At 37.8% G+C, this 24810-nt stretch overlaps 1 protein-coding gene across 2 annotated transcripts in view; it reads left to right on the top strand.

The window, feature by feature from the left end:
* The window catches only part of GABBR2 (gamma-aminobutyric acid type B receptor subunit 2), a 482477-nt gene that overhangs the window by 100331 nt on the left and 357336 nt on the right, over nt 1–24810 (top strand). For both annotated transcript variants that reach the window (XM_071555005.1, XM_071555006.1), the window contains exon 2: nt 8809–8946. In XM_071555005.1, the coding sequence (XP_071411106.1) occupies nt 8809–8946 (138 nt within the window). The remainder of the gene's footprint in view (nt 1–8808; nt 8947–24810) is intronic.

The following is a 24810-nucleotide window of genomic DNA, read 5'->3' as shown; positions in this document are numbered from 1 at the left end:
AAGGAAGTCTAAGCGAAATAGTCCAACAGAGTGTGACTATGAAAATATAGGCTATTTATGTTAATGTAATAATGCATGGTAATGAATGAAAGGAAGAAATAAAAAAGATGAGACTAGTACAAAATTGAAGAATTGACATTTGTGATTCTGTGTTGAGCCTGCCACTGTTATCGCCCTGAGCTCTTTTTGTACTTGAGCTGCAACTGGCAAATGCCTTGTAAATCTACTGCAGCATGTCTGAGAACCAACAAAATAAAGTAGATTGCAACAAGAAATTTAAGTGATAATAATCTTGAAGCTCGAGGATCTGAAACAATTAGCACGTTTTGAGGTTACTTAAATGCAAAAGCACAACAGATTTCCTTGAGGGAGGAGGGGGGAGTTAAAAAGTCTTTTGATGCAAATAAAGACAAGTGATATTTTCATGAATTGTTAAATAAATAAAATTAATTCTTTGTTTTGTAAGAAATCCTTGTAATGTTGAACTTCTTGGTAAAAATTGGAATAGCTGGAGAAAACTGAGCGAGCTTATTCTCAAAACCAGAATGTGTTATTAGTTTTCTAAATATTTCTATTAGTTTTCTAAATATTATTTTTCCTACACTGTCCTTCTGGACTTTTATGTTTTACCATTAGTCCACTTATTTCCATAAAAGATAATGGCAAGGGAAGTGGTATAGATTATGTTGGGAGGAAGAAGTGACCAAGGTATTGGTCTGCCTGTTAATACTGAATGTACCAAAATATCTGATTAGCGTTAGAGCACCAGGAGATCAGAAAAAAACAATACAGTTCTAGGACTTAGTTTTGTGTTTTATATATTTATGCTTCTGCTGGTTTAAAGGTAAACCAGCAAGAGAAACGAGCCCAACACAAAAGAGATTATAAGTCCGAGTTACAATTTAATAACAATATTACAATAAATGCAATGGTACAAGGAAAAATTGGTTTAACCCACAAAACCCAGAAGTATAACCCCGTATCCTGGGGCACAAACACAATGGTGTGTGTTAGCCCCCTAGGTCGAGCCCCATGTAGTTCCCCTGAGTTCAAAGCAAAAGGAAGTGAAAAACCTGTTGGTGCAGATAACAGTTGCAATCTGGTTGAGAGTGGTGGTCTCCTCCTGTCGAGGTTCTGGTCCTCCTCTGGATCTGATGAGAGGCTCCCAGAGGTCTTCAAACTCCAAGATTATATCCCCTGAGGTCCAGGTGGGAATGCCAGAACCTCCCCCAGGGCGGAGAGTTACACAATGGGTGATTTAACTCTTTTGAGTGTGAGTGTGTGTGTGTGTGTGTGTGTGTGTGAGTGTGTGTGTGTGGGGGGGGGGGGGGGGGGGGCAGATACTTTTGGAATCATTGATGGCCCATTAGCAGACACACCTCCTCAGGCTGGGTGTGAAGGTGCTAATGACTTCCTGGAGGGGAGTTATCACAGCTTTTACATCACTGGCTTCTTTAACACCTACCTCACATCCTGAGGAGTCAGGTGTGCCCTGGGCAGCTGCTGCAAATGGTCCATTGTTAACAGTTTTTGGGAAATGAATAGAGGGTGTAGAATACATAGCTTTGGTCACACCCACACAGTGATAAACTGGTCCTGGCTGCTGAACTAGACAATGCTATAAAACTGTGAATGTGAACATCCACATACAGTTATAAGGATACTTGGAAAGATTTCTAATTCAAGATGACCTTGTGTGTGGGAATGTCCATCTACTTCAATCAATGCTGCTAATTAGAAAACATATATAAAACTGTCTTGTGTAATATTTCATTGGATTGGTGCAGAAGTGAGTGACTTAAATAAAATGGCCTGTATGTTGTGGGTGAGCAAATACAGTGTGGATATTTTAAAATACCTTCTGCCCTAGGAATATTTGAATCAATGTCAGTTTGATTCTTGTAAAATGATACTTACAGCTGCAGAACAATCCAGCAAAACTCAATAACTTACACTGTGACAAATGACTAATTGCTTATATTGCACAATAGGATCTCTCTGAGGCCAAATTTTAGCTTTCCATTAACAATTCCCACTGAGTTGTTAATGTTTTGAAATCCTGCTCACCATTTTGCAGACATCCTGCCCAGTGTTACCTGAATTACGAATTTTGTCATTGTAGCACTAGAACAACTCCTGCATTTCCTTAGAGGTACAGCCAGAAAAAAAAGACATAGTTGGTCTTTGCTTCATCATGGGCCTCTGTGGATGGCAGGGGGACAGCCTGTCTCAATATGGGCTGCAGTACCTAGGGCTCTTCTTCATTCACCTTGGTGCCTGCAGGGCTGTTGCTCCCACATTCTTTTCTTGTTCCTCTTTCATAGCTGCTGGGCAGTGGTGTTTTTTTGCATATTCTTAAATCTATTATCATATAATTTCATCAGCACCAGTAGTGGACACAGCTTTGGGCAGTGATGAACCTGTTTTTGAGCTGGCCAGAACTGGCTGTCAGTTCTGGGGGCAAATATGGGGGGCAACTTCTGGTGTCTTCTCACAGAAGCTGCCCCTGCAAACTCCCCTGCTACCCAAAGCTTTCCACATATAACCCTGTAGTTGCTTTATTGAAAGGGAGTGATCTTCCTTTTGCAAAAATACAAAACATCTCTTGATGATCTCCTGAACTCCTCTGTGTGTAACAGTTACATATCAGGGAAAAGCTTCGACATCTTTGAGGACTGACTTCACCTTTCAAGCTGAATGCAAGTTTACTCTGAAAAGAGGAAGTCAAATTGATCTCTTCTGTTACTGCGTATTTAATCGAGGTGGAAATGCAGACAGAGTCAGTTTTGATTACACAGGATTTATCTATTTGCTGCATTCCAATTCCATTTCATATTGGAGTTCTTTAATTGGAATCATTCCGTGTAAATGTTATATTCTCCAAGAAATAGTAACGAGATGGAAAATATAAGTCATGTAATAAAAAAAAAGGATGAATAGAAAAAGTAAATATACTTCTCTTATAAGGAGAGACAGGAAATATTTGTTTATCTTGCTGGGTGGATTCAGTTCTCAAACAGTGAACCAAGAAAAAAGAAAATATCATTGAGCAAGAGACTGAGCCTTCTGGAGGTGTTTAAATAGCCTCTTAGGAAATGAGGTGACAGAGTAGTGAGTGGTCCCCCTTGTTTTGGGGTAAGTAACTTAAAAGGCTGGTGACACCTGAGGCAGAATATAATCAGTTAAGTGGGATGCCAAGCACCAGTATCTAGTGGTAGCACTCTCTGAACTATTCCCTGTGCATCAGGCAGAATCAGATAAAAAAGTTAGTAGGTAAAGTCTCAAAGTATGTCAAGAGGAGTCAAGGTGAGAGGGTTAATTTACTGTGAAATATTTCACTGCATAGCTTAAGTCTGTCTTGGTTGTGTTCACACCTTCTGAAGCAAAACCAAACCTGACTGGTTAGTTAAAATAGTTAAAATTAAAAATTGATAGAGAAATCACATACAGAAAAGCCCACAGTTTGGGAGGAGTTAACTTCACTTTTAAGGTACAGAACTTTAGTGGTGTAGTTGGAGGGGGTTGATTGTGGTTTTTCAAATACAGAACATAAGAATGGCTATAATGGTTAAGACCAGACTTGATGTAAGTACTTGGCCTCATCCTGGAACAGTTGATCAGCAGGAAAGGTCGAATTTTTAATCCTGCTTCCCGAGAGCAGTGTTCTAGCCACCAATACTCTGTTATTCAGGAGTTTTCTGAGAAAATTGCCATCTCTCTATTAAGAAGTTTTGAACTGGTTTTTGTTCTCTGAACTAGTCCAATTTCTTTTCATGTGTTTGTGAACTTTTAACATTCATAGCAGGTCACCTCACACCTACTTTGCACAATTTGAAGAATTCTAGAACAAATGAAAGGTAGTGCTTTTTCTTTCAATGGATAATTATGTTGTCACTAGATGCTGTGGTTGTCAAAGTGGTGGTTCCAAGAACAGTTGTACAAAGTCATGGAAAGAAAATCCAGTTACAGTGATTAAATGCAAAAATATAATTGCTGGCTCTGAAAGCACATAAGTTTCAGATACTTGACAACAGGGAGGAAGCCTCAAGGAGATCATACTCTGCCCATAAAACAGGCAGAGGATGCTAACTTGGTTGACCTTTGTTGTAGCTTAGAGCAGTTGTCTGTATATTCTTCACCAAATTGTCTGTATTTAGTGATGACTTCAAAGAAGTCAGTGAAAATGAAATTAAAACAATTGTTGGTGTTCCTCATTTCTTAGATCTTTTTGATCTGATGGTGTAACACAGAGTTAGTTTCTGAGCAAGATTTTGCAGAGGATAGGAATACGGCTTTGTGGCTCTCTTCAAAGTCTCTTTTGAGCACTTGCTTCTCTGGCTGATGATATTCAGGGCAGAGTGCTGCTGAAAGATCTCATATCACTTGATAAAGTTGGATATTTTATTATGCAGGTGACAGCTGTTAGTTATTCCCTCTCACCATATAGGATGTTTAAGATCAATTGTCAGTAACTCCACCGATACCTGTTCCTCAGGTTTACTTCTATTCAGAAAAAGTAGAGCTGTGCCAGAATATATCTAACTGAGAAACAGCTTGGTGTAGCTGTCCAACAGCTAGAAATACAACATAACCATACATCTAACCAATAATATTCATCCCTATAGTTCTTTTTGCTTTGCAACTCTTAACAAGAACAGCTAATTTATGAGTATCTGCCATTCTGCTAGTCCTGTAATTACTCAAACCTGTCAGTGTTATAGGAGTCGGCAAAACTTTATGTATGAGAACCATATGAATTTCTGTTCTGTGCCCCCAGGCTTTGCACTGTATTATGATTATGTCCGTGAGGGTTTCAGTGCACACCCAGGTGTCTCTTTCACTGTCTGCCAGATAGCCTTCCTGGCAGCCAGCAACCCTCACCAGTCAGTCCTACTGCTTCTCCTGACTTCAGTGATGTGTGGCCTTCACATGGGACACCTTCTCTTCTCAGCTGCAGAGGGCCTTTGGGTACAGTGGAAAAGGTCTCTCTTGTGTATTCAGCTGCTGTGCTGTTCTCTCCAGAAATACTTCTTGTCCTTGTGCACCCACAGTGCCTCAGGCTGTCCTTCCTCTCATGCATTCAGATCCTTTTCTCAGTGGAGGGTTATGGTTTTATTTGTCAGCCTCTCCTCTGAAGAGGACTCAGGAAGGTTAACACTTCAATCCTCAAACTTATCTGACTCCTCTCCTATGCAGCTGTGCATCTGGCTATTTTCTTAATTAAAATAGGTGGTTCTGTTTCCTTGGAAATGAAACTATGCACACTTTGTCAGATACCAGCTGTGATATTAAGCTGTCTTTGTCACAGCAAGACGTAGGACATTTCACAAGGCTTTGATTGGTGATTTGCTGGTATTTTATCTTGTGAATTTTCCATATAATCTGGATCAAGTCAGTGTGTTAAGAGATACACTTAATATAATTATTTCATTAATATGTATGTTTGCTATTTCTGAGTGGCTTATTGTAGGCATATGGCTGAGATTGAGCACAGCAATTAATGTGTTTGGGGTAGGTGGTTCTCAGCTCCTTCCCCTGAAGAAAATTGTGATGTGTATGAAAACACATGTATTTGAAATTCTAGTTACTCAATAAGAAAGGTATTACAACCATCCTCAGTGTTTCAAGGTGCAGTCAAACTCAGCAGCACAGCATACCGTTTTGGTTTTATATATAGGTCCAAAGTGAGCTGGCTGAAGTTCAGTTCAATGATGTTGATGTCAATTTAGGTGAGAGAGCAAAACCAGGTATCAAAGAGTGTTGGCTCCTTTAGGTTATATTTTTCGTCATATACGTGACTTTTTATGAGGGATTCTTTCCCCTTCATTGCTGTTAGTCATGCTCTAGTTAGTGTCAGCCACCTTCTTGTTATCCACATGGCCATGACTTTCTAGCCTCTGCTTTTTAACCTGGATTTTGGTTCTTATGCAGTCTTCTGTTGTACTATAATTAGATAGCTGCATAGTATTGTTCCTGAACCTAGCTGGAGTCACTCAGTGACAACTCAAGGACTCATTTGATGGTTATAGGATGGGAATTTCGGTGGCTATTGTCTTTCAACAGTGTTGCCCTCATTTAGGGTTACTTATGTAGGGTTTGGCAATAGAAGGCCAGGAGCAGCAATGGTGGCTGCTTGGAATTTCTTAAAGAGTCGTGTTGTTCAGAGGGCTTCAGGAGCTCACTAAGGGTATATTCCTCAGACTAGAGGCAGGAGGAAACCTTTTCTACTGCTTGTGTGTCTGGCTTGGTAGTGCTATTATTTTTACCTGAATGTTTATTTTTTAATGCTTGTGACAGACTTCTGTTGCTTGCAGGGAAGAATGCTACACACAGTGTACCTGGTGAATGTGACGTTAAACAAATGTGAAAGTCTGCTTTCTCCCATCTTTCTCATTTTTCCTTTCATATCTGTCCAGTTGTGGCCAGCCAGTGTTAAGTTTTCATTCTTTGTCTCTGAGACATACTTTAAACTATTGGGATGGTAGGAGTAGACAGAGTCTAGTATAATTATTCATGGTGGCCTAAAAGACAGAGAGCTGACACTAGGCAGGAGAAAAGTACAAGGGTGAAAATAGGCTTTTGATTGAATCACATCTAAGAGAAGCCCAAGTGTTACTGTATATACTTCTAATTGATCAGTAATGTATCTTGGCAGCATGAACCTTTGACTTTGGGAGGGATGAATAAAGATTTTGGCATACCTACCCAAGAGAACAACTGTGTAAATGAAAAAGGGTTACTTTCATGCAAGTATCTTCATAAACATGGAAAAGATCAAATAAGAAAGAAAACCCTTATAACAATATCAGTTCTAGACCTCCCAGCGAGTTGATGTACTGGAACTCTTAATTGCCTAAGTTTACTGCAGTGAGAAACATTTTGTAGGGAAATAATACTTAAAAAAGCATCAGCATTTTGCGGTATAAGGGTGAATTTTTGTGTGAATTTTACTTCTGACAACATGCCATAGGTCCTTATCATTTAGAATGCAGATTTTTATTTCTGCATAGTTTTTCATGTACATAGCTTTCCATGGGCTACAGATTCGGACATTTTATTATTAACATAAACCTTTATTTAGGCATGACTTCTGTTCTTAAAATGCCAGTCAACTGCATATCAAAAATGTGACACAATGCAAAAAAAAATATAATTAACTAGTTTTAAGTTGATATGAAAACCAGTTCAACAATCTCTGCTTCTGCAGCTTCAAATGCTAAGGTAGATGAGGGCAAAGACTTAGCTAAATGCCAGTGAAGTTCAGATACTTAAAGCTCTAGTGTCCATGGTTCCTTATAAAAGTAGAGAATTAGCTGAGCCTTCTAGTTGCACTTGGAAGAAACTGGTCTTCAACTACAGAGTGAAGGAGTAAAAATGGAGGACGCTGCTGCTTCTAGTAATTGCACTTTTAGTTCCCTCCCAGTGTGAGCTTGCCACCAATCCATCAAACTGATAGGGAAGCATCTGCCCTACTGAAGGAGTTTGGGTTTTTTCTGCATTAAGAAGGAAAGCCTTGTGCTATATTATGCAATTTAAAAAAGGTCTATGCATTAAAAATCTGTATCCTTTTGAATAAGTGGGAGCAATAATTCTATTCTTGCAGAGAGAATGCAAATAGAATAATTTTTCTTTTAGCATATTAATTCAGTAAGTCAATTAATATAAGCCTCCAAACTTCTTAGTCAAAATCTTTATTGTCTCCACAGAATGCAATACAATTACTACTTGAATGCTGATAGTAAATGATTTTTTTTATTGAATTCTCATAATGAAATATTGGAGGCTGGTGTATGATATTTCTTATACACAGTACATTTGTGGAAGACTTTGTAGAGGAGGCAAAAAAAGGCAGAAAATTTTTGTTTCAAAAAGAGAGACAAAGAAATGGCTGCTAGTGGAGCAATGGCAGCTGCCATTATAGCCTCTTGGCACTCCTGGCTTCCAGTATGTTTTAGAATCAAATTCTTAACTTTAGGCATATAATTTATTAATACTTTGTTGCAAGCTAAGGAATAAAGCCATGACTACATAGGTTATTATGAATGATTGATACTACTCTTTTCAAGGATTGATGTATCTTTTGCAATACTGACAAGCATCAGCCCTTGTTTCTTAATTTTCAGTCCTGGTCTCAGTTTACAGTAAAATTCTCTACACCTGAAATAATGATTAAACTAATTATCAGAGAAGCCCAGAAGAGGTCGGGTTAGAAGGACCTTACAGTGTCATTTAGCCCAGCCTTCTGCTCAAAGCAGTGTGAGCTATGAGAGCAGAAAAATTAAGTCTTAGCACTTTAAAATATTATTTTGCTTTCTTTTGGAAACTTTCTCTTATACTTCTAAATAATAGGCTCTCCATTATATACTTTTTCACAGAATTCTGAGGTTGGATCTTAAGACGTTCCTTAGGACCATCATAGTGTGCAACTTTCCTCAAGCTATGGAAGTCCTGCTGGCAATCTGGTGTTACATTCCAAATTTAACTGTTGGAAATGGTAACTCTCAATGTAGAAAGGGTTTCAGTCAACTGTTTTTTGCTGGACCTTACTTATTATTTGTTAAATGGTGGTATCAAATTCTGGTTTTATACAATGTAAGGAGGGGTTTTGCTGACTTTTACTACAGCAGTCTGGATAACAGTGCTCTAATTTTTCATGTTTAGGTCTGAAGATATTATATATTGTACAATTTTTAATCTCTGCAGCCCCTGAATTTTTTTCCTGCCCAACTGCCGACTAGTTTATTTCTTAGTTAATTATTTTGTTTACGACATTGAATATTGACACCTCCCCCCTTTTTTTTTTTCCAGTGTGACAATGCAAAAGGACTCAAAGCCTTCTATGATGCAATAAAATATGGACCTAATCATCTGATGGTTTTTGGTGGTGTATGTGCAACGGTTACTTCAATCATTGCCGAATCTCTAAAGGGATGGAATTTGGTTCAGGTAAGGCATGGAATGGAATATGTTCAAATGCTGACTATTTTGTATCTGTGGATCTTTTTTTAATCTTTAGAAACTTAGGTTTGATGCTTTTAAAGCTTCACATTTTGTGTAATTTTTGTCTCAGTTGTGAAGGCCTATGAATTTTTGTGTAAAGGAGAATAGTTATATCTGTATAGCACTAGATTTTAAGACTTGGCATTGAACTCAAAGTGCTTGTGAGTATGGGGCAGCAGTCCTGTATCTCAGTAAGTTATTTAAACAAAATTAATGTATCTTGAAAAGCAACCTAAATGAAATCAAGCTCAGTCATGGTAGGTGGGGAAATCTAGGACTTTTGAAAAGATGAAACAACTTGTCAGGTCTCAAATTATGGTACATCTGGGTATTTACTCAGTCTCTACTCAGTCACAATGCAATAATTCCTATTGACTTTAAAAGTGTTGGAAGTGCATAAATTCTAAGCAGTAACTGGGTTCATGTCTCAGTATTTAATTCAAGGCACATTTATTCCCAGATGTTCTTTTTTTCTCACTCTCTCAAAGGTTGAGTTTGTGGAAAGGTTCCCTCTGCTGAGGAATAAGAATTTATTAATACCAATCTTTAAACTGCAGATGATAACAGCATGATTTTCTTCATTTATTCAATCATCTGTCTAGTGTTAATTTTCATATTGATGGCTGTTCATGTAGCCATCCAGTTTTGCTTTTCCGATGTGGAAACACCCTGGCTTTTGACTTAATATTCATATTGCCCAAACATAAGTTTGTATATTTTTTTTATTAGCCTCCCCCAAAATTATTCTGTAGCAAAATAATAAAATAATAATATATAACAATTACCTAAGGTTACAGTTACAAACAAGCCTCTCTTTTCCACCTGGAATACTCACCGAGTAGTGCAGAAAGAACAAATGAGGCATAATTAAGTTTGTGGAGAAGATGGAGATCAGAGTACAAATGGGAAAATCTTAGGAGGATAATTAAAGTAGCTTGTTAACTGTGTTTGCAATGCTTGTCAGATCAGATCTTTTTTTCATATGCTTCAGGTTTTTTTTTCTGATGTGAAAAAAATCAGTTCTACTGTGGAAACAAAATAACAGTGTGTCTCCGGGGAGAATGGAGAGAGAACAGAAAGCCTGAAACTACCCTTTAACACTGTCTCTTAAAAATGCCCTACTTCATGACCTATACTGAAGTATGTGGTTGGAACTCTGTTTTTTTTTAATTTGTCACATGGAACTTCCAGATGATGTAGGATGTTTTAAAAAACTAGATTTCATTGTGCCAAAATCTTTTCATTTGTAGTCAAGTTCAGCCTGATATAATCTGAAAATCGAATTGTTCATGAAGTTGCTCAGTCTAGAAGGAATGATGATTAGAAAGCTTTTAAATGCCTGAATTTGTCAATATATATGTTAAATTATAGAATGATATGAAGCATTGCTACCAGAGAGCATTTATTTCTTTCTATTTAACCACAAAGGTTGTGAATATGTCTTAAACATTATTGATGATATTGGTACATTAAGGGATTCTTTACTGCTTGGGCTTAATATCCTGTGGGCACTTGATAAATCCTCACATGGCAAAACTGCACTTTTTGTCAGGATTTTATATACTGATTGACTGAATGATGGAAAAAAATAGCAGCATGGCTGGGAAGTGTGGTGAGACTTAGTGGATGGTACAGCAGCAACAGTCTAAATACTGCCTGTGAAAGTGTTATGTCATGCGGTGGCAGGGATATGTGTATCTGCAAATCAGCAGATGTAGCATGTACAAGATAGTGGGAGTACAAATCTTTCAACTCGTCAGAATCCACTTCATAAGTGTCTCTGATTAAAAGCATAACTCAAATAGAAAGAAAAGACAGAAATCTGTACTTCTCAGAAATGGAGCAATAATATTCAGCCTGACAAAATACAGGGTTTCCCACCCTCAAAATTTGAAACTTCACATCAGGGAATCACAGCAAACTCACTTAAATAGTTACATGAAATTATGGTGATGATGAAATCATTTCATGGTGCAGTCTGTATAAGGGAAAACAGCATACAGATAAAAACTAACCTGACATTGTATTATTGAATAGAGGATTTGCATTCCAATGTCTCCATGACTTTGTCCTTGCACCCACAGTCATGAAAACAAAGCTCTTTATCAGGAACATTTGATTTGATTTGCACAGGTGTCATGAGGTTGAGGAAAGTGATGACTGCCTTTCATTCAAGGAAAATGCAGGACGATACTGATAGCCCTGGGAAGAATAGGAAAGAAAAGAAGAATAACAGAATTACTTTCCTGAGCAAATACAATGAGGCTTGCTGACTGAAAAAACCCCAGAAACTTTTGTGAAAGCCTTTTAGCCCTGAATTCCAAGTTTCTGGGTGACTTTTTTTCCTCTGTCTGGGGTGAATTTGTCTTTTTTGCCTCTTCTCCATTCTCTACAATAAAAAGTTGCAAAAACCAAACAATGAAATAAAAGGCCAAGAGTATAAATGTGCTGGAAATTACCATGTTACATTTGCTAGTCCGACAACTATAGCAGTGATGGGGGAGGGAAAGAAAATAGATTTTTGCAAGGTCCTTCAGTCTCTACTCTCCTTACTGTGTGCTGTTGATACTGTCTGTTTTGAGTAACTGGTTAACTCAGGTCATGGGTGGCCTGCAACAAGGTGAAATACGGAAGATTATCAGAGGTTCATAGTCTCAGTCTGAAGGTGACTTGCCATGTTTCCATACTATATGAAAACACAGGGTACTTTTCCTTCTGATGTAGTTATGATCAACAACAGAAAGGGAGTTTGTGTTCTCAATTAGCTGTTTTCAACTGCTGGCTGATTTAATTATATCTTACTGTAACAAAGTTAATTATTTTTTAATGGAGCATTTTATATCTGTGAAAAGAGTAAGTTGTTTTAGTCTGCAAAGATTTATGTCATCCTGAAGGACTTTCATTGAGGTATGCTAGGTGACACAACTCTCAAAATACTTTTTGAACACACTTTCTTAGTAGGACATATGCAGACCCCCATTCCTTAGCCTCTCAAATGAAAAGCTTCTCAGTGAGTAATCTCTGTGTGCCAGCAGTCCTTGATAGAGTGACAGTCTGACCATGGGCTGGAGGGTGCATGTGTGTCTTTGATCTCCAGTCTTTGGTGCGGAATCAATTTGAACCCTTGGTCTTTTAGTTTAAAGGTACCATTAATATTCTGTGCCTCTGACAGTGGGCCTTAAAGGCACAAAAGTATAATTCTAGGTAGTTACTGTGCTGTAGGGTGAATATTCAATGTCAAATTCTTCCAGATTAATCTTAGCCCCATTCCCTTTCAATGTGTATTCATGGCAATTAAACAAACAGAAGAAGAATAATGAATAGTATCTACAATATCTTGCAAAAGACAAGTTATATATTTGGATTTTGTACACTGAAACATTCCTGCTAGTATCCAGGTAGTGCAAAACAGAGGAGACAGTTAGCAATTTGATCTTTCTCTTCTATTGCAGGATTACATTTGTTTACATCTCCGCGTGAATTTCTTAAAGCAGCAAAAGCATGTAATTTATACAGATTGCTCTTTCTTCTGTTTTCATTGTCATCTCTCATTTTTCCTAATTGACATATTAACATAAACATTTAATCAGGGTGAGGATTTTGACCACAATGGTCATCTGTCTTAATTTGTGGAACTCTTTCTCCATTGTTGGAGATTTGCCTTTTTCTTTCATTGTGCCATTTTCATTCTCGTACAACCTGCTTCATTTATGATTTCATTTAGCTCTGGAAATAATTCTCTGCCAGAAACAAAGTATAAATATTTGTGCTTCTTTGGAATATCCTCTGTTTCTCCATAATTTATGTAATGTAGTCATAACTGCCAGGATCTAGGCAAGTGACTGCTTCAGGCAATCCAGTGATTAGAGCGTAATGACATTCAAAACTGGGGAACCTTGTTCTGGATTCAGCACCTTGTGTGGGAAAGTTTTCTAACAAAATTATAAGTACTCTAATCATGATGTATTACTTTTGGGCCTATTCATATAAGGATGAGTTCATGTGTTAAAAAGGGATGACAGAAAGGGAAAACTCCCTTAGTTCTTCAGCTCATGTAATTGAAGATTAAAGAGCCAACCCTGAGATTTGTTTTATTGTCCAGAGATCCATAGGTATTCAGGATCCTCTCTCTGAATTACAGAAAAGGCTGCTGATGTTCGAGAAAATCAGTGATGTTTCTAGTCTTTTGTTTCCTTCTGAAACAATGCTGATTTGATTGCATTGTCAGTTCCTCCTAATAATTTCTGACCACCAGCCAATTGCAACCAAATTTTAACAAAGGATTTCCCAAAGATTATTGGCTTCTATACATTTCTGTGAAAATCAGCTGCTGAGAAGAGGGGGATCCATATAAATGAAGGAGAGGCTGCATCTTGAGCACAGAGAACTTTGAGCCAACCATGTGGTGTGGTTCTTTGTGTCCTGCAGCTGCTTATGGGAAGGGGACTGACCGTATTGAGAGGATTGTTAACAAAGCAGCAGAAAAAAAATTGAGAGGACACAGGTCAAGGGGGAAACCTAGAAGGATATTAAGTGGGAGCTGAGGTATGTGTTTGTGGAAACCTATGACACATGTTTCTGTAGGGAACCAGGCTTTATTAGGTGTCTCTGTTACTCATCAAAATTCTTGTTACTACAAAATTTAATAGCTATATACAGCTTATAAATAGTGATTTTAAACACTGTAGTAATGCAATTCATCACAGAGATTTCTATAGTGGCCACTGAATCAAATTTCTTCTAGTTAATAGCTGAATTTTCTAAATTCTTGTTATCTGGAGCTCTGACATGGACACATAAACATTTGATTAAAAAAGTGGTGTTTTTCTTCTTTTTTAACATTCCTGTTTGTTCCAGTACAGTGAATTTGTGCTACTTTTGCCTTCATTGCACAATTTCCATATCTTATTAGTTTGAGTAATGAAAAAGGCATTTAAACTAGACCTTGGCTAAGAAGATAAGCAAGTTCTATCTATGTAATGCAGGCAGTCCCATTTGAACAGACCTTTCTCCCACTGGAATATGACCCAATGCACCACAAAACTTTGTCTTCTTTGGCTTCTTGGCCCACAATTCACCATTGTAATACTTTTTTTTTTTCATTTTCTTCACTATTTTTTCTCCTGGGATTGGAGGGATTTTACAGACTTTCTGTATGTGTGTCATGCTTTTAATAGGCAAACTGTGAGAGAAAAGAATTTTTGAAGTCTTATTATATAAGGTGCAAACCTCATGAAATTCTGGTCCTGCTTTTGGGAGTTCGCTGAGCAATAGGAGGAATGCCCAGGAGCTCCTGTACAGGAAGAAAACACAGCAGGTCTGACCTTCAGGCAGAATTTCATGTGAAGTTACTCCCCATTTGAGAGAAGCTCTGCTGAATTAGGAGACAGACCTTTTAGTGCTGCAAATCCTCCCCTTGGTACAAGCTGCCAGCAGGAGCCCTGCTGTTACTGCTGGACCCTCCGGAAGCTCTGTGGTTGCTGCTGAAGGAGAAGATGCATGGGGAGTTGAAACAGATTATCAGTGCCATAGCTCCAAATTAAATTGTGTGTCTCAGGGTGTGGACAGATGCATATGTGCACAAGGTAAAGCGCAATTGGAAGACTTGGAACTTGTTCACCTTTAAACATAAGAAAATTAATGTGGAAGTGCGGCAGGGGAGACTGGTCTAGGGCAGAAGAGTAACTTTAGTGACCAAAGATTTTTCACAGTGACTGAAAGAAGTGACCCTGATTCCCAGTGCATTATTTCAGTTGTACTCTAGGGGAGACATTAGCATTGCAATATTGTTAATGGCAGAAACTTGGTCCACCAAGTTTTAATTGAAAATTTCAGAAAATTTCTGTCCCAAATTTCAGATGCATAGCAAGATTTAGTAGGACCTTCTTTTCACTTTTTCTCACCTTCTGCATAAATGTTGACATTGATTTCTATGGTTTAACCTGTCTTTACATCAATTTGAAACTGGCTGCTATCCGGTGTTTACTTTTCTTTAAATATGATTAATCTTTTTCATATTGTTTGTTCTGGAGAAAACAGCAAAATACTACAATATATAGTCAGGTTTTTCCTTTGATCTAATGTCTACAGTTCAATTCATTACATATAGCATTAATAAAGGTACTTTAATACAGCTCTAGTTAGGTCAAAGCAGTTGAAGACTGAAAGTGTATATTTATGCTAACTATGATGTGCATGTTCTGTCAGAAAAAAGCCCCACATTTTTTTTTTCTTCTCAGCTGCTTGTACATAATCATTCAATCAGTTTTATTTAGTGTTGGATCAGTAATATGAAATGAATTTGAGTGATGGTCTAGGGACCAGACACACACTGAAAAGGCAAGGGTGTTACTTTGCCATGCAGTATAAGTTGTGTTTGGGAAAACAGATTTAATTCTGAACAAATCACACATTCCCTCTCCTTCTTGTACTCCTCCCATGAATCTGAATGGTCTCTCAAACAAAAATAAAATATATTAATAACCCCCAAGCCTATAGTGTAATATATAAGCTTTGATATTTTTTTCAAATACAAAACCTTGTGTTGTAATGCTAACTCACTTTATTGATAAAGCATTTAAAATATCCTGGTTAATTTATTATCAGAATAAATAATGGCTGTGTACTTCTGGGATTTTGGGAGGATTTTCCGCCCCCCCACCCCCCCCCCACCCCCCCGGGTAATTTTTATTCTGTCTCACTGCTTGTATTGTTAGGGGGTTTTCAGTTGTTTTTGTTGTTTTCCCCATTTTGTTCATGTCTATAAAAGAGGGTTGAAGTTTTTTCTCATGTGGCTTTTGCAGCCCCTGAGCTAGGATAGACTTGCCAGGTAGAATCTTACTCACCCAAATGTTTCAGTATTGCACCCTGCAGCTATTGCTGCATTTTCCTTCAGCGCTACAAAGGCATCCCTTCGTGTCCCCTCAGGCTCGTTTATTGCTCTTTCCTGCTGCTTTTGCTGGAGGCAGTTTTGACAAGGGAAGTAGATGGGCAGCTTTGGTTGCCATCTCTTCCTTCCCTTCTCTTCCCTGCCCTGATATGGTAGAGAGACTTCAGGTTTGCTTTTTTGTAAAATTACTTATGGTTCAGCATCTTTGCTATGCTGAATGAGGATGACTGTGCCATGCACTAATTTCTTTCTCAGATTTGAGATTATTTTTATGCCACTTTTTTTTTAGTACCTTCTCAGATGTCTGGGGTTTTATGTTGTAACCTGCTGGACAGTAGTGCTGCTAAATTTCATTCTAGCCCATAACTACACATCATGTTTCCACTTGACTTTCTCTGGGATTCGTGGGCATACAGCTGTGTGACACTAATGCCCCATTAATGATATTATTTGATTTATTCACAATTATGCTAGACCAAAAAAACCACATTTTGATTCATTAATCCCATGGCTTTCATTACTCTGTGACCCACAAACTTGTCTAGAAATCTCCCATTGTTTAGTGGGAGCATTTTAATAGTTTCTCCGCACTTGCAGCACTAAATTTTGACCTGTCCCTTCATTTACTCTTGTGCCTTAATTTCTACAAACCTTGATTTTGTCTTTCATTTGAAAGCTAGCGTAGGGAAATCAGATGCTAATTGGTTGCCCATCTGTATATGATTTTTCTGCTCTTAAGGTTATATTGATTAAAGCTATCTTATTTCACTGAAAATTATCACTTTTTGGTTGATTTTTGACAACCATTATTAATTTATTCCAAAAAGTTCAGACTATAGTGATACCTATTCTGCAAAAGGTTTTCAGGAGATAGATAAAGTAGCCCCTTTATTAGAAGCTTCTAGGAACACAGTAAAAGTATGTGCAATGTGCCAGGCAAATGTTTCAGTTATAACTTTCAGTAATTAACATATTTGATGACTATACCCAGCCTGTGATACCATTTTCCCCTTATGCCCACCCTCAAAACTGCTCAGAACTGCCCCTTGGAGCCCCGCTAAGGACTCTGAACTTACTCTCCTGTTTTGACTGCAAGCTATCTTCTTGTCTCAGTTGTAGTTCTTGCAGGTGTTCTTCAAAACAGCATGTCCTTGGTAATGTATATCTAACAGAATTTCAGAAATGTGTGAGAAAATGTTCAGCAACTTCCAAATGCCACTTAAAATGTGAGAAACTTAGGAAAACTTATTCAACTTATATAACTCTATGAAAATCTATAAAATGCACATTAAAATCCTTAGGCATCAGTAGTATTGTATTTCTCTGGCTATTGCAACATTTCAAATACTCTAGAAAGTTGTCTTCAAGCATCTTTTACCACCAATTCCTCAAATGTGGTTTTTATGTTTCTTTTCACTGTACCTATTATTTCTTTAAAGCTGGAATTGATTATTTTGCTATGCTATTTGTCAGAGTGACTACTTTAATTTGTTTCTAAAATGTAGCGTTGAGTTATGTTTTACAAGACCAGCTTGCTGGCCTGTTCCTTAGCACCTTCTTGGAAGCCCTGGGGTTGCTTTTTCTCCAGTCCCTTTGGCCAGCCTGGCTTGAGTGGCTTTATTTGGAGTGGCACCCTCTGCCATAGCTATAGGTGTCCTTACGATCCACAAACCTAACCACAGTAAAAGGCAAATACAACCAAGTCAGAATTGATATGATAAAACTTTGTTGCTGCATACTACTACTCCCACAGCCTTCAATTCACTTCATTTCATTCTCTCTTATTTGAATGTTTTTCTTCACAGCACTGTTCTATTACAAAAGAAGGAAAACATTTTCCTGTGGTAAATTAACCTGCTTTCTCCTGAATGCTGTTTGGCAGGAGGTACTTAATTACTTTTTTTGAGGAATAGCACAATTCATGCAAATTCAGCAACAGTAGCTCCTGGGCATAAACTGAAGAACAAACTCATACACCAAACACTTGGAGAAAGAGTGAGCATCTTTACATAACTTTGAAAATGAAATAAAATATTTATTTGTCTTTAAAACCAGAAAAAGGTTAATTATGCTCCATTGAAGAAGTAACACAATGCTGATTTTTTATAGAAAAGGAAGTGCTGAAGTACAAATCCTCATATAATAGAAACTGTTCTAAGTACATGAGTCTCAAGTACATTGTGGTATTCTTGGTATATAATTAATCTAGTATTGAAACCTGTATGACATCTGTTTTAATTTTCTTGGTATTCTCTAGTACCTAATACCTCTAGAAAAGTTCCTGGATATCTCCAGAGCTGTTCCTGGGGACTAATAGATCTTGCTTTCTCCAGGAATCAGTTAAGCTTTAATGCAACTAGAGAAAAATAAGGCCAATTGAATAAGGGATAGTTATGTTTTAGGTAAACATGAAGTGACTTGGAAACACATTTATTCCCTTTAGCCTTGGTTATCACACATAGTAAAACCAGAATTTCAGTGTCAAAAAAATTAGATCAGTTTAAGAACTTCCGGACTGTTGGAAAACCACTAATAAATGCATACAAAATTACGGCTGAAACAATCTGCATTTGGAGTAAGAAGCTTTGTTTGGCCCTAGGATTATACTGAGAAGAGGAACATATTGCACAGCTCTTAAGCATTGATTTTATTCCCCTTCTCTTCTCATTACATTTAAAACTTACAGCTATAGAAAGCTTAAGTAACTGAGTCTAAACTTATTTTTGCACTGAGAAATAGTTGCACAATTGCACCTTTTCAGTCTTTCAGAGTGTCTACGTGGCTGTGTATTGCTTTTAAACTGTAGTTGGAAATCCCAATTTACTTTGATTTTTTTTGTCTTGCCTTGGTTTCATTCATTCTGAGGAGTTGAGTAGCTTGAAATTTCTTAACTCTTGTTAAGCTATGACACATTCTACTCTTAATTCTTAAGAGTACAGGAAAGCAATTCCCCAGTGAAGTGTATTCCTCATCTTCCTTTATCTTGCAGAAGTTCATTAGAGTTTATTATCTGACAGGCAGCCTAGCTCAAGCTGATTAATAAACTACAGCAGGACTGACAGTAGAACCACTATGAGCTTTGTTTGTGTTGTGATACAAACTAAGCTAGGAAACTTCTATGATTAGTTATAATTAAGCTACTGTGAGGGCTCAGTATGTATCAGGATGTGGATTCATTATGTCAGTTTGCTTTTTGAAAATAAAAAGATTAGTGGCACAGCTTCTGAAAGGTTTGTTCAAGTCCTTCAGTATTCATTCAGATAAGGGAATAAGAATGCATGTGTCTGGGGGCTGACAGGTTTCCAGCAGTCTAAATTACTGTGTATAGTGCTTGGAAGCTACAACTTTGTATTCATTATTGAACACTGTCATCTTGACATAAATAAAAAGTTAATTTTTTCTATAGAAAAGAGCAAGAAAGTTCTTCACCATAATCCTTTTGAAAATAAAAGCTTGTAAATGAGTGATGACAGTCTAAAAGTCTGAAATAGTCTACAATTACAAATCAAAGGCTGGATGCTTCTTTGCATTTGTCCAGTAGTGGCCATGAAGATGATGGGGGGCTGGAGTACCTCTCCAGTGATGACAGGCAGAGCGGGCTGGGGTTGTTCAGCCTGGAGAAGGAATGGTTCCAGGGAAAACATAACAGTCTTCCAGTACCTAAAGGGGGTCCACAAGAAAGCTGAAGAGGGACTTTTCAAAGGGACGTGGAGAGACAGGGTAAGGGGTAAGGCCTAACTGAAAGAGGGTGGGTTTAAACTGATCATTAAGAATAAATTCTTTACTGTGAAGGTGGTGAGGCACTTGAACAAGTTGCCCGGAGAAGCTGTGGATGCCCCATTCCCCCATTCCTGGAAGTGTTCAAGGCCAGGTTGGGTGGGGCTCTGAGTAACCTGGACTATTGAAAAGTGTCCCCACTTATGGCAGAGGGGTTAGAACTAGGTGACCTTTAAGGTCCTTTCCAACCTAAACCATTTTATGACTTCAAACAAACTCCCGAACTGCATCCACTATTCTGTCTGGTAGTATCTGTAGTTGCAAGGAAAAGATCAGTTCTGGGAAAGTGGCATAGACCTGCATCCTTGCTGATAATGGGTTTTTTTGCTATAAAGACATACTCACGCTGAAAAGATAATTTTCCTCCTCTCTCTTGTTTAATTTAAACAGCCAATCTAAATATTTGTTTGGGAAACAAATTTTATCTGCTTCTTTTTTGAAGTCTCTGAATGCTACTGAGAAAAGCAGAGTGACTAAGCAAGCAATAGAGATGACCTGTATTATGTTTAGCTCCTAATAACCATATGAAAATTAAATAACACAGAAAGTTTTGTACCTACCTATATATGTATACACACACATATATCTATTTAGAATTAGCTCAGATTTTCTTCAGCCCTTTTTATGGAGCAGCCTGTTGCTGATGAGGCACTGGAATGTTTCAGATAAATGTAGTTGCATTCTCTTACATTGCATCAGGTTTCATTCTCATTGAGAAATATTATTGACATGGATAAGCGTGTGCTACATAAGCAGCAGGCTTTGAAATTTATTTCCTGTGATTTTCTCCTCTTCTCTTGTTTTTGCCCTTCACCTTTTTTTTGGCAGAAGTTTAAAATAAATCTGATTTGCAAATCTGAAAGTGAAGGAAGGACCAGAACCAATAGCTTACTCTTAAAGAAAAAGTCTATCTGTTATTTGTGGATCTTGATACAGCAGGTTAGAATTATGGATTAGGGACTGTAATCAGGCCATCCTGGAAAAAATTTGGCTATAGAGACAGAAGTTTAAGAAACAATTTTTATCGAGCAAATTTAATTCAGTCTTTTCAAATTTTCTTCTCTTAGCTGTTAAAAATCAGTAATCTTACAGTTGCCAAATCTGATTATGCTTAATGACATTAAAGTTAATGTTGATAATGAGTTCTTTGACTTGTCAGTGTGAAAAGTCTTGTGACCAATGTGATTTTGCCCTTGATTTTGGAAGTTTGTCTGACAATGTGATAAAATTCCATCCTTCCTAGGACAGGATAAATTCCTGTCCTCTCAAGCAAAATCCTTGGGAAGAAGTGAGAAAACAAAGATTTTTTTTCTTTTTCCTCTGTTTGAGCAAAAGGCAGAAAGATGCAACTATGGGGCTCTGAGTTTCACTGCCCAACTATTCACCTTTATTGATGAAGACCTCAGTCTACTGCTGTTGCAACTATAGCTATCAGAGAGTAACCATATACATAGATTGTACTTGGGGCTGCAGGAGTCATATCCTCATGTGTAGCATAAATCTTCCCTCACAATGAATGTGCTTGTACTGGCTTTACTTGTCTCCTATTCACTGTCAAATGGTTAGACCACAAGAGATGTAGGATTCTGCAATTTACTTTGCCCTTAAATAAAGGTATGTAGGTAAGTTTGGTTTTGATTTTTTTGTGGGGTTTTTCTTTCTTTTTGTTTAATTAAATATTTGAAACAGAAGACAACACAACTGAGTAATAATTTTTGCACAAATATTTCTATGCTTTGCTCCTTCTGTTAGCCTCATTCTTAACTTTTCTATTTCCCATTGCCACAAGCAGTACTAGGAGGGCTTAAAGACAACACGTTGCCAATTAGTCACGGCTTGCACACGGCTCATTTAAACAGCAGGCAGTTATTTTTATGTCCACAAGTCCGCATTTATTACTGCAAATGAACCACCAGGGGGTAGTTTCATAGTTAGTTCAGTGGTCTAACTGGTTATGTGAATAAGGAAGATGAAACTTTAAATGTTGTTGCCCAGTATTCTACTGTTTTACAAGCAGATTATTATAGTACTAGAATTGCCGTGGAAAGACAGCTTGTGTCTCCAGTCACAAATGAATTTACACAGAATATGACATTCTTAGCATGGTTGTAAAGGGGAGAGGATACTGTGCAGTAAATCTGAGAATTAATGTTTACTGAGAATAAGTGATTGAGAGTGCAACTTTGGAAGTCTTAGCTGCCTGCCCAGAGACTACATAAATCTTACCTGAATGTTTTCCCCAAAAGCTGAATTTATAAGATGTATGCTTCCAGAAAGCAAACTTCACCCTCAGGAGAAACATGATTACCTCACATCCCTAGATGAATAATGGAAAGTGCATCACTTGATTCCTATAGAGCTTCAGACTTGTCCATGTATGAAAGGAGTTTTGGTAACCCTGCTATATGATGACACCTCGAGGCCCAGTCTCTCATAAACTTGCTATCAGACTTTGCCCTTGATCCTGCACTGCTTCAGAGTGTAAACGTCTTTCATTCTGCATCTCTTGGTAGTCAGCCACAAAGATCTCCATGACATGCTTGGTTCTCTTGGGAGGGGTCCCATCCTGCATGATACTCCACGTGAGTTTGCCAGGAATTTTGACTGAAATTTCTACAGTCAGTATGGGAAAAAAAAAAAAAAAAGGAGAAGAGGGACCAAAACAAATGTCACTTTACTGAATTGTCATCAAGATTATTGTGGCCAATATCACTGTTTCTGGTTTTGTACCTCCTTTTTCCTTTGGCCTTTGTGGGAGGCAATTCTGTCTTGCCACAAAACTTCAAAGATGCAGTGAACTATCTCAAATGGTCATAGCTCAGTGCTCACCCTCATGAAATTAATTTTTAGAGATTGGAAGTGGTACTGTCTCAGCTTCATGTTTGGTGATACAAACACAAACTCTATGCGAGTATCTGGGTCACTGAAGAGAAGGGATAGATTTTTATGTCTCTTTGGATGCTCTAAACAGTATTTATATGGAATGATAAGCATACCCACCTTTCAAATTTACCTGAAAACTGAAGAGTGAAAAACGATGCAGTGTGCACATTGTAAGAGCGTGCTTTGGTCCCCAAGAGCATGGCGTTAAAATCCTGTTGCTTAAGCCCTGTGGAGGATGGGATTTCAGATGCACTCCTTGTCTAGGACTGGCTCATTGCTATAGCTCTAACCAATGCTCAGCATACCTGATGTGTGTTTGAGTTGTGTCCTGAGGCACTTAACTCTTCCTATGTGCAGAACAATGAGCTTCAGAGCCTAACTTTGCATTACATTACTCTGAAAAAGCACTGATGTTCTCAGATTATGTGGGTTTGCCAGGTATTTCTGGAACCAGTCTTTGATCAGACTGCAACTGCTCACTGTGTTTAATCACCATATATAAAATTGTGGTTCTAATCTTAACATCACAATTTGCTTCTGTGTAAGTGAATGTAATGAACAGAATGAAAAGTTATTAGCCAAATCCGTTTTCCTACTCTGCAATCTAACTGTCATCTGAAGAAATCTCTTCAAAGTTGTTACAACAACTTTATGGGCTCAGTACAGAGAAGCTGTCTGCCTCTAGTGAGGTTTTAAGCCACTATTAGACATTGAAAATCAACACACTGATTGAAAAAAATTCCTTCATGTGTAAGGCAGCTCCCTTTTTGTCTCAGATGGCTACAGGTGCTGGGTATATATGAATGTGATTTTGTCCATTCTGTTTAGCCTTGCTCTAGTCGATGCAGGTTATTGTCACTTAGTTGCAGAAACAGGCCTTAACAAAATGCACTGGTTTTCTTTCAAGATGTTTCCAGGAGATATGATAGTAAAGAAGATGCTGGTGCTTGACTGTTAAAACAGAACAATCAGAAATCTGAAGGTTTATAGTTCTCCCCTAAGACAGTCAAATCACATCTGAGTGCCATAACCAGTAGGCTACAGAGTCATTGTCCTTCACATGTTCTGCTTTTCTGGTGATATGATCCTTTTAAATACTTACCTGTTCAGTGAGGCACCACTGACCTGAAGTAGAAGACTGCATAGTGTAGTTGGCACCCTGAGCTTTGGGTGATGATAAAAACAGTACCCCATCTAAGGGTTTTTTCTCTGGACAAGACTTGCACTGCCTCTAAAATATGAGTGCTCCTACATTCTGACAGTCAATATGTCTAGATAAAAATAATGAACTGTAGCTAGCTGCTTTGGCAGAACAAGTATCAGTGCTATTCTTCAGTCTTTGACCTGCATGGATGGGTGTAGGGATCTGCTACCTTGACTCATGTGCCCGGTCTTTGCAGAGCAATGGATTTGGCACTCACCATTATCCTTGGCATTCCTGTGACCTAAATATGCCCTTTTTAATATATGACCTGTTTTCAGCTGTGTTTTGCACCCCCACAGTTTCTGATTCATGTTATATTGAAGCTAAGTATACACAGAGTACAGGGTCCTCTTCTGGGACCCAGCTCCCACAAGTTGTGTTCTGCAATATTCAACTTGTAGCTTAATTTCACCTATAACTGGGTTTGTAGTCACTATTCCACCTGAAGTTACCTTGTACAATATAAACATACAGTGAGGACAGAACCAGGGAATTGCTGGTTTATTGACTGTAGCTTAGGGCTCATTTTCAAACATTCTATAAATGTATAGGGGAAAAATCCATCTCTGTTCTCATGAAGATATAGCTTAAACAGTATATGACTGGTCTTGTCAGCTTTAATTTTTATGAAATTTAGAATGTGACATTTGGTATGTCTGAATTTCCATCCATGTAGAACACTGTCAATTCTTTGGAGTCATTTCAGGATAGGGCACTCAAAGTAACCTTCTTACAGGAACAAATTACTGAAATGGAGTTTTTATACAGTATGAGAAACCCTTGGTTTATCTATAATCTGTTGGATAACTTTCAAAAACTCCTTAAAGGGGAAGAATATTATTAAATTTCAGTTTTGATTATGTTCCATTTTCAGAATTTCAAAGCAAGTCTTTTCCAAAACAGATTCCAGAGAAATCTCTGAAGTGATTCTTAACCACCTTAACACATAGATCACAACATTCCTTGTTTTACCAAAAATTGAGCCTAAAAGAGTCACAACATAATATATGACTACCAAAGAGGTACCAAAAATTTTAATCTCCTATCTCTGAGTCTC

This window comes from Pithys albifrons, chromosome 4 (genome assembly GCF_047495875.1).
Source record: "Pithys albifrons albifrons isolate INPA30051 chromosome 4, PitAlb_v1, whole genome shotgun sequence".
Lineage (NCBI taxonomy): Eukaryota > Metazoa > Chordata > Aves > Passeriformes > Thamnophilidae > Pithys > Pithys albifrons.
Note: the sequence above shows the minus strand (reverse complement) of the source record. Positions and strands in the feature narration are given on the sequence as shown.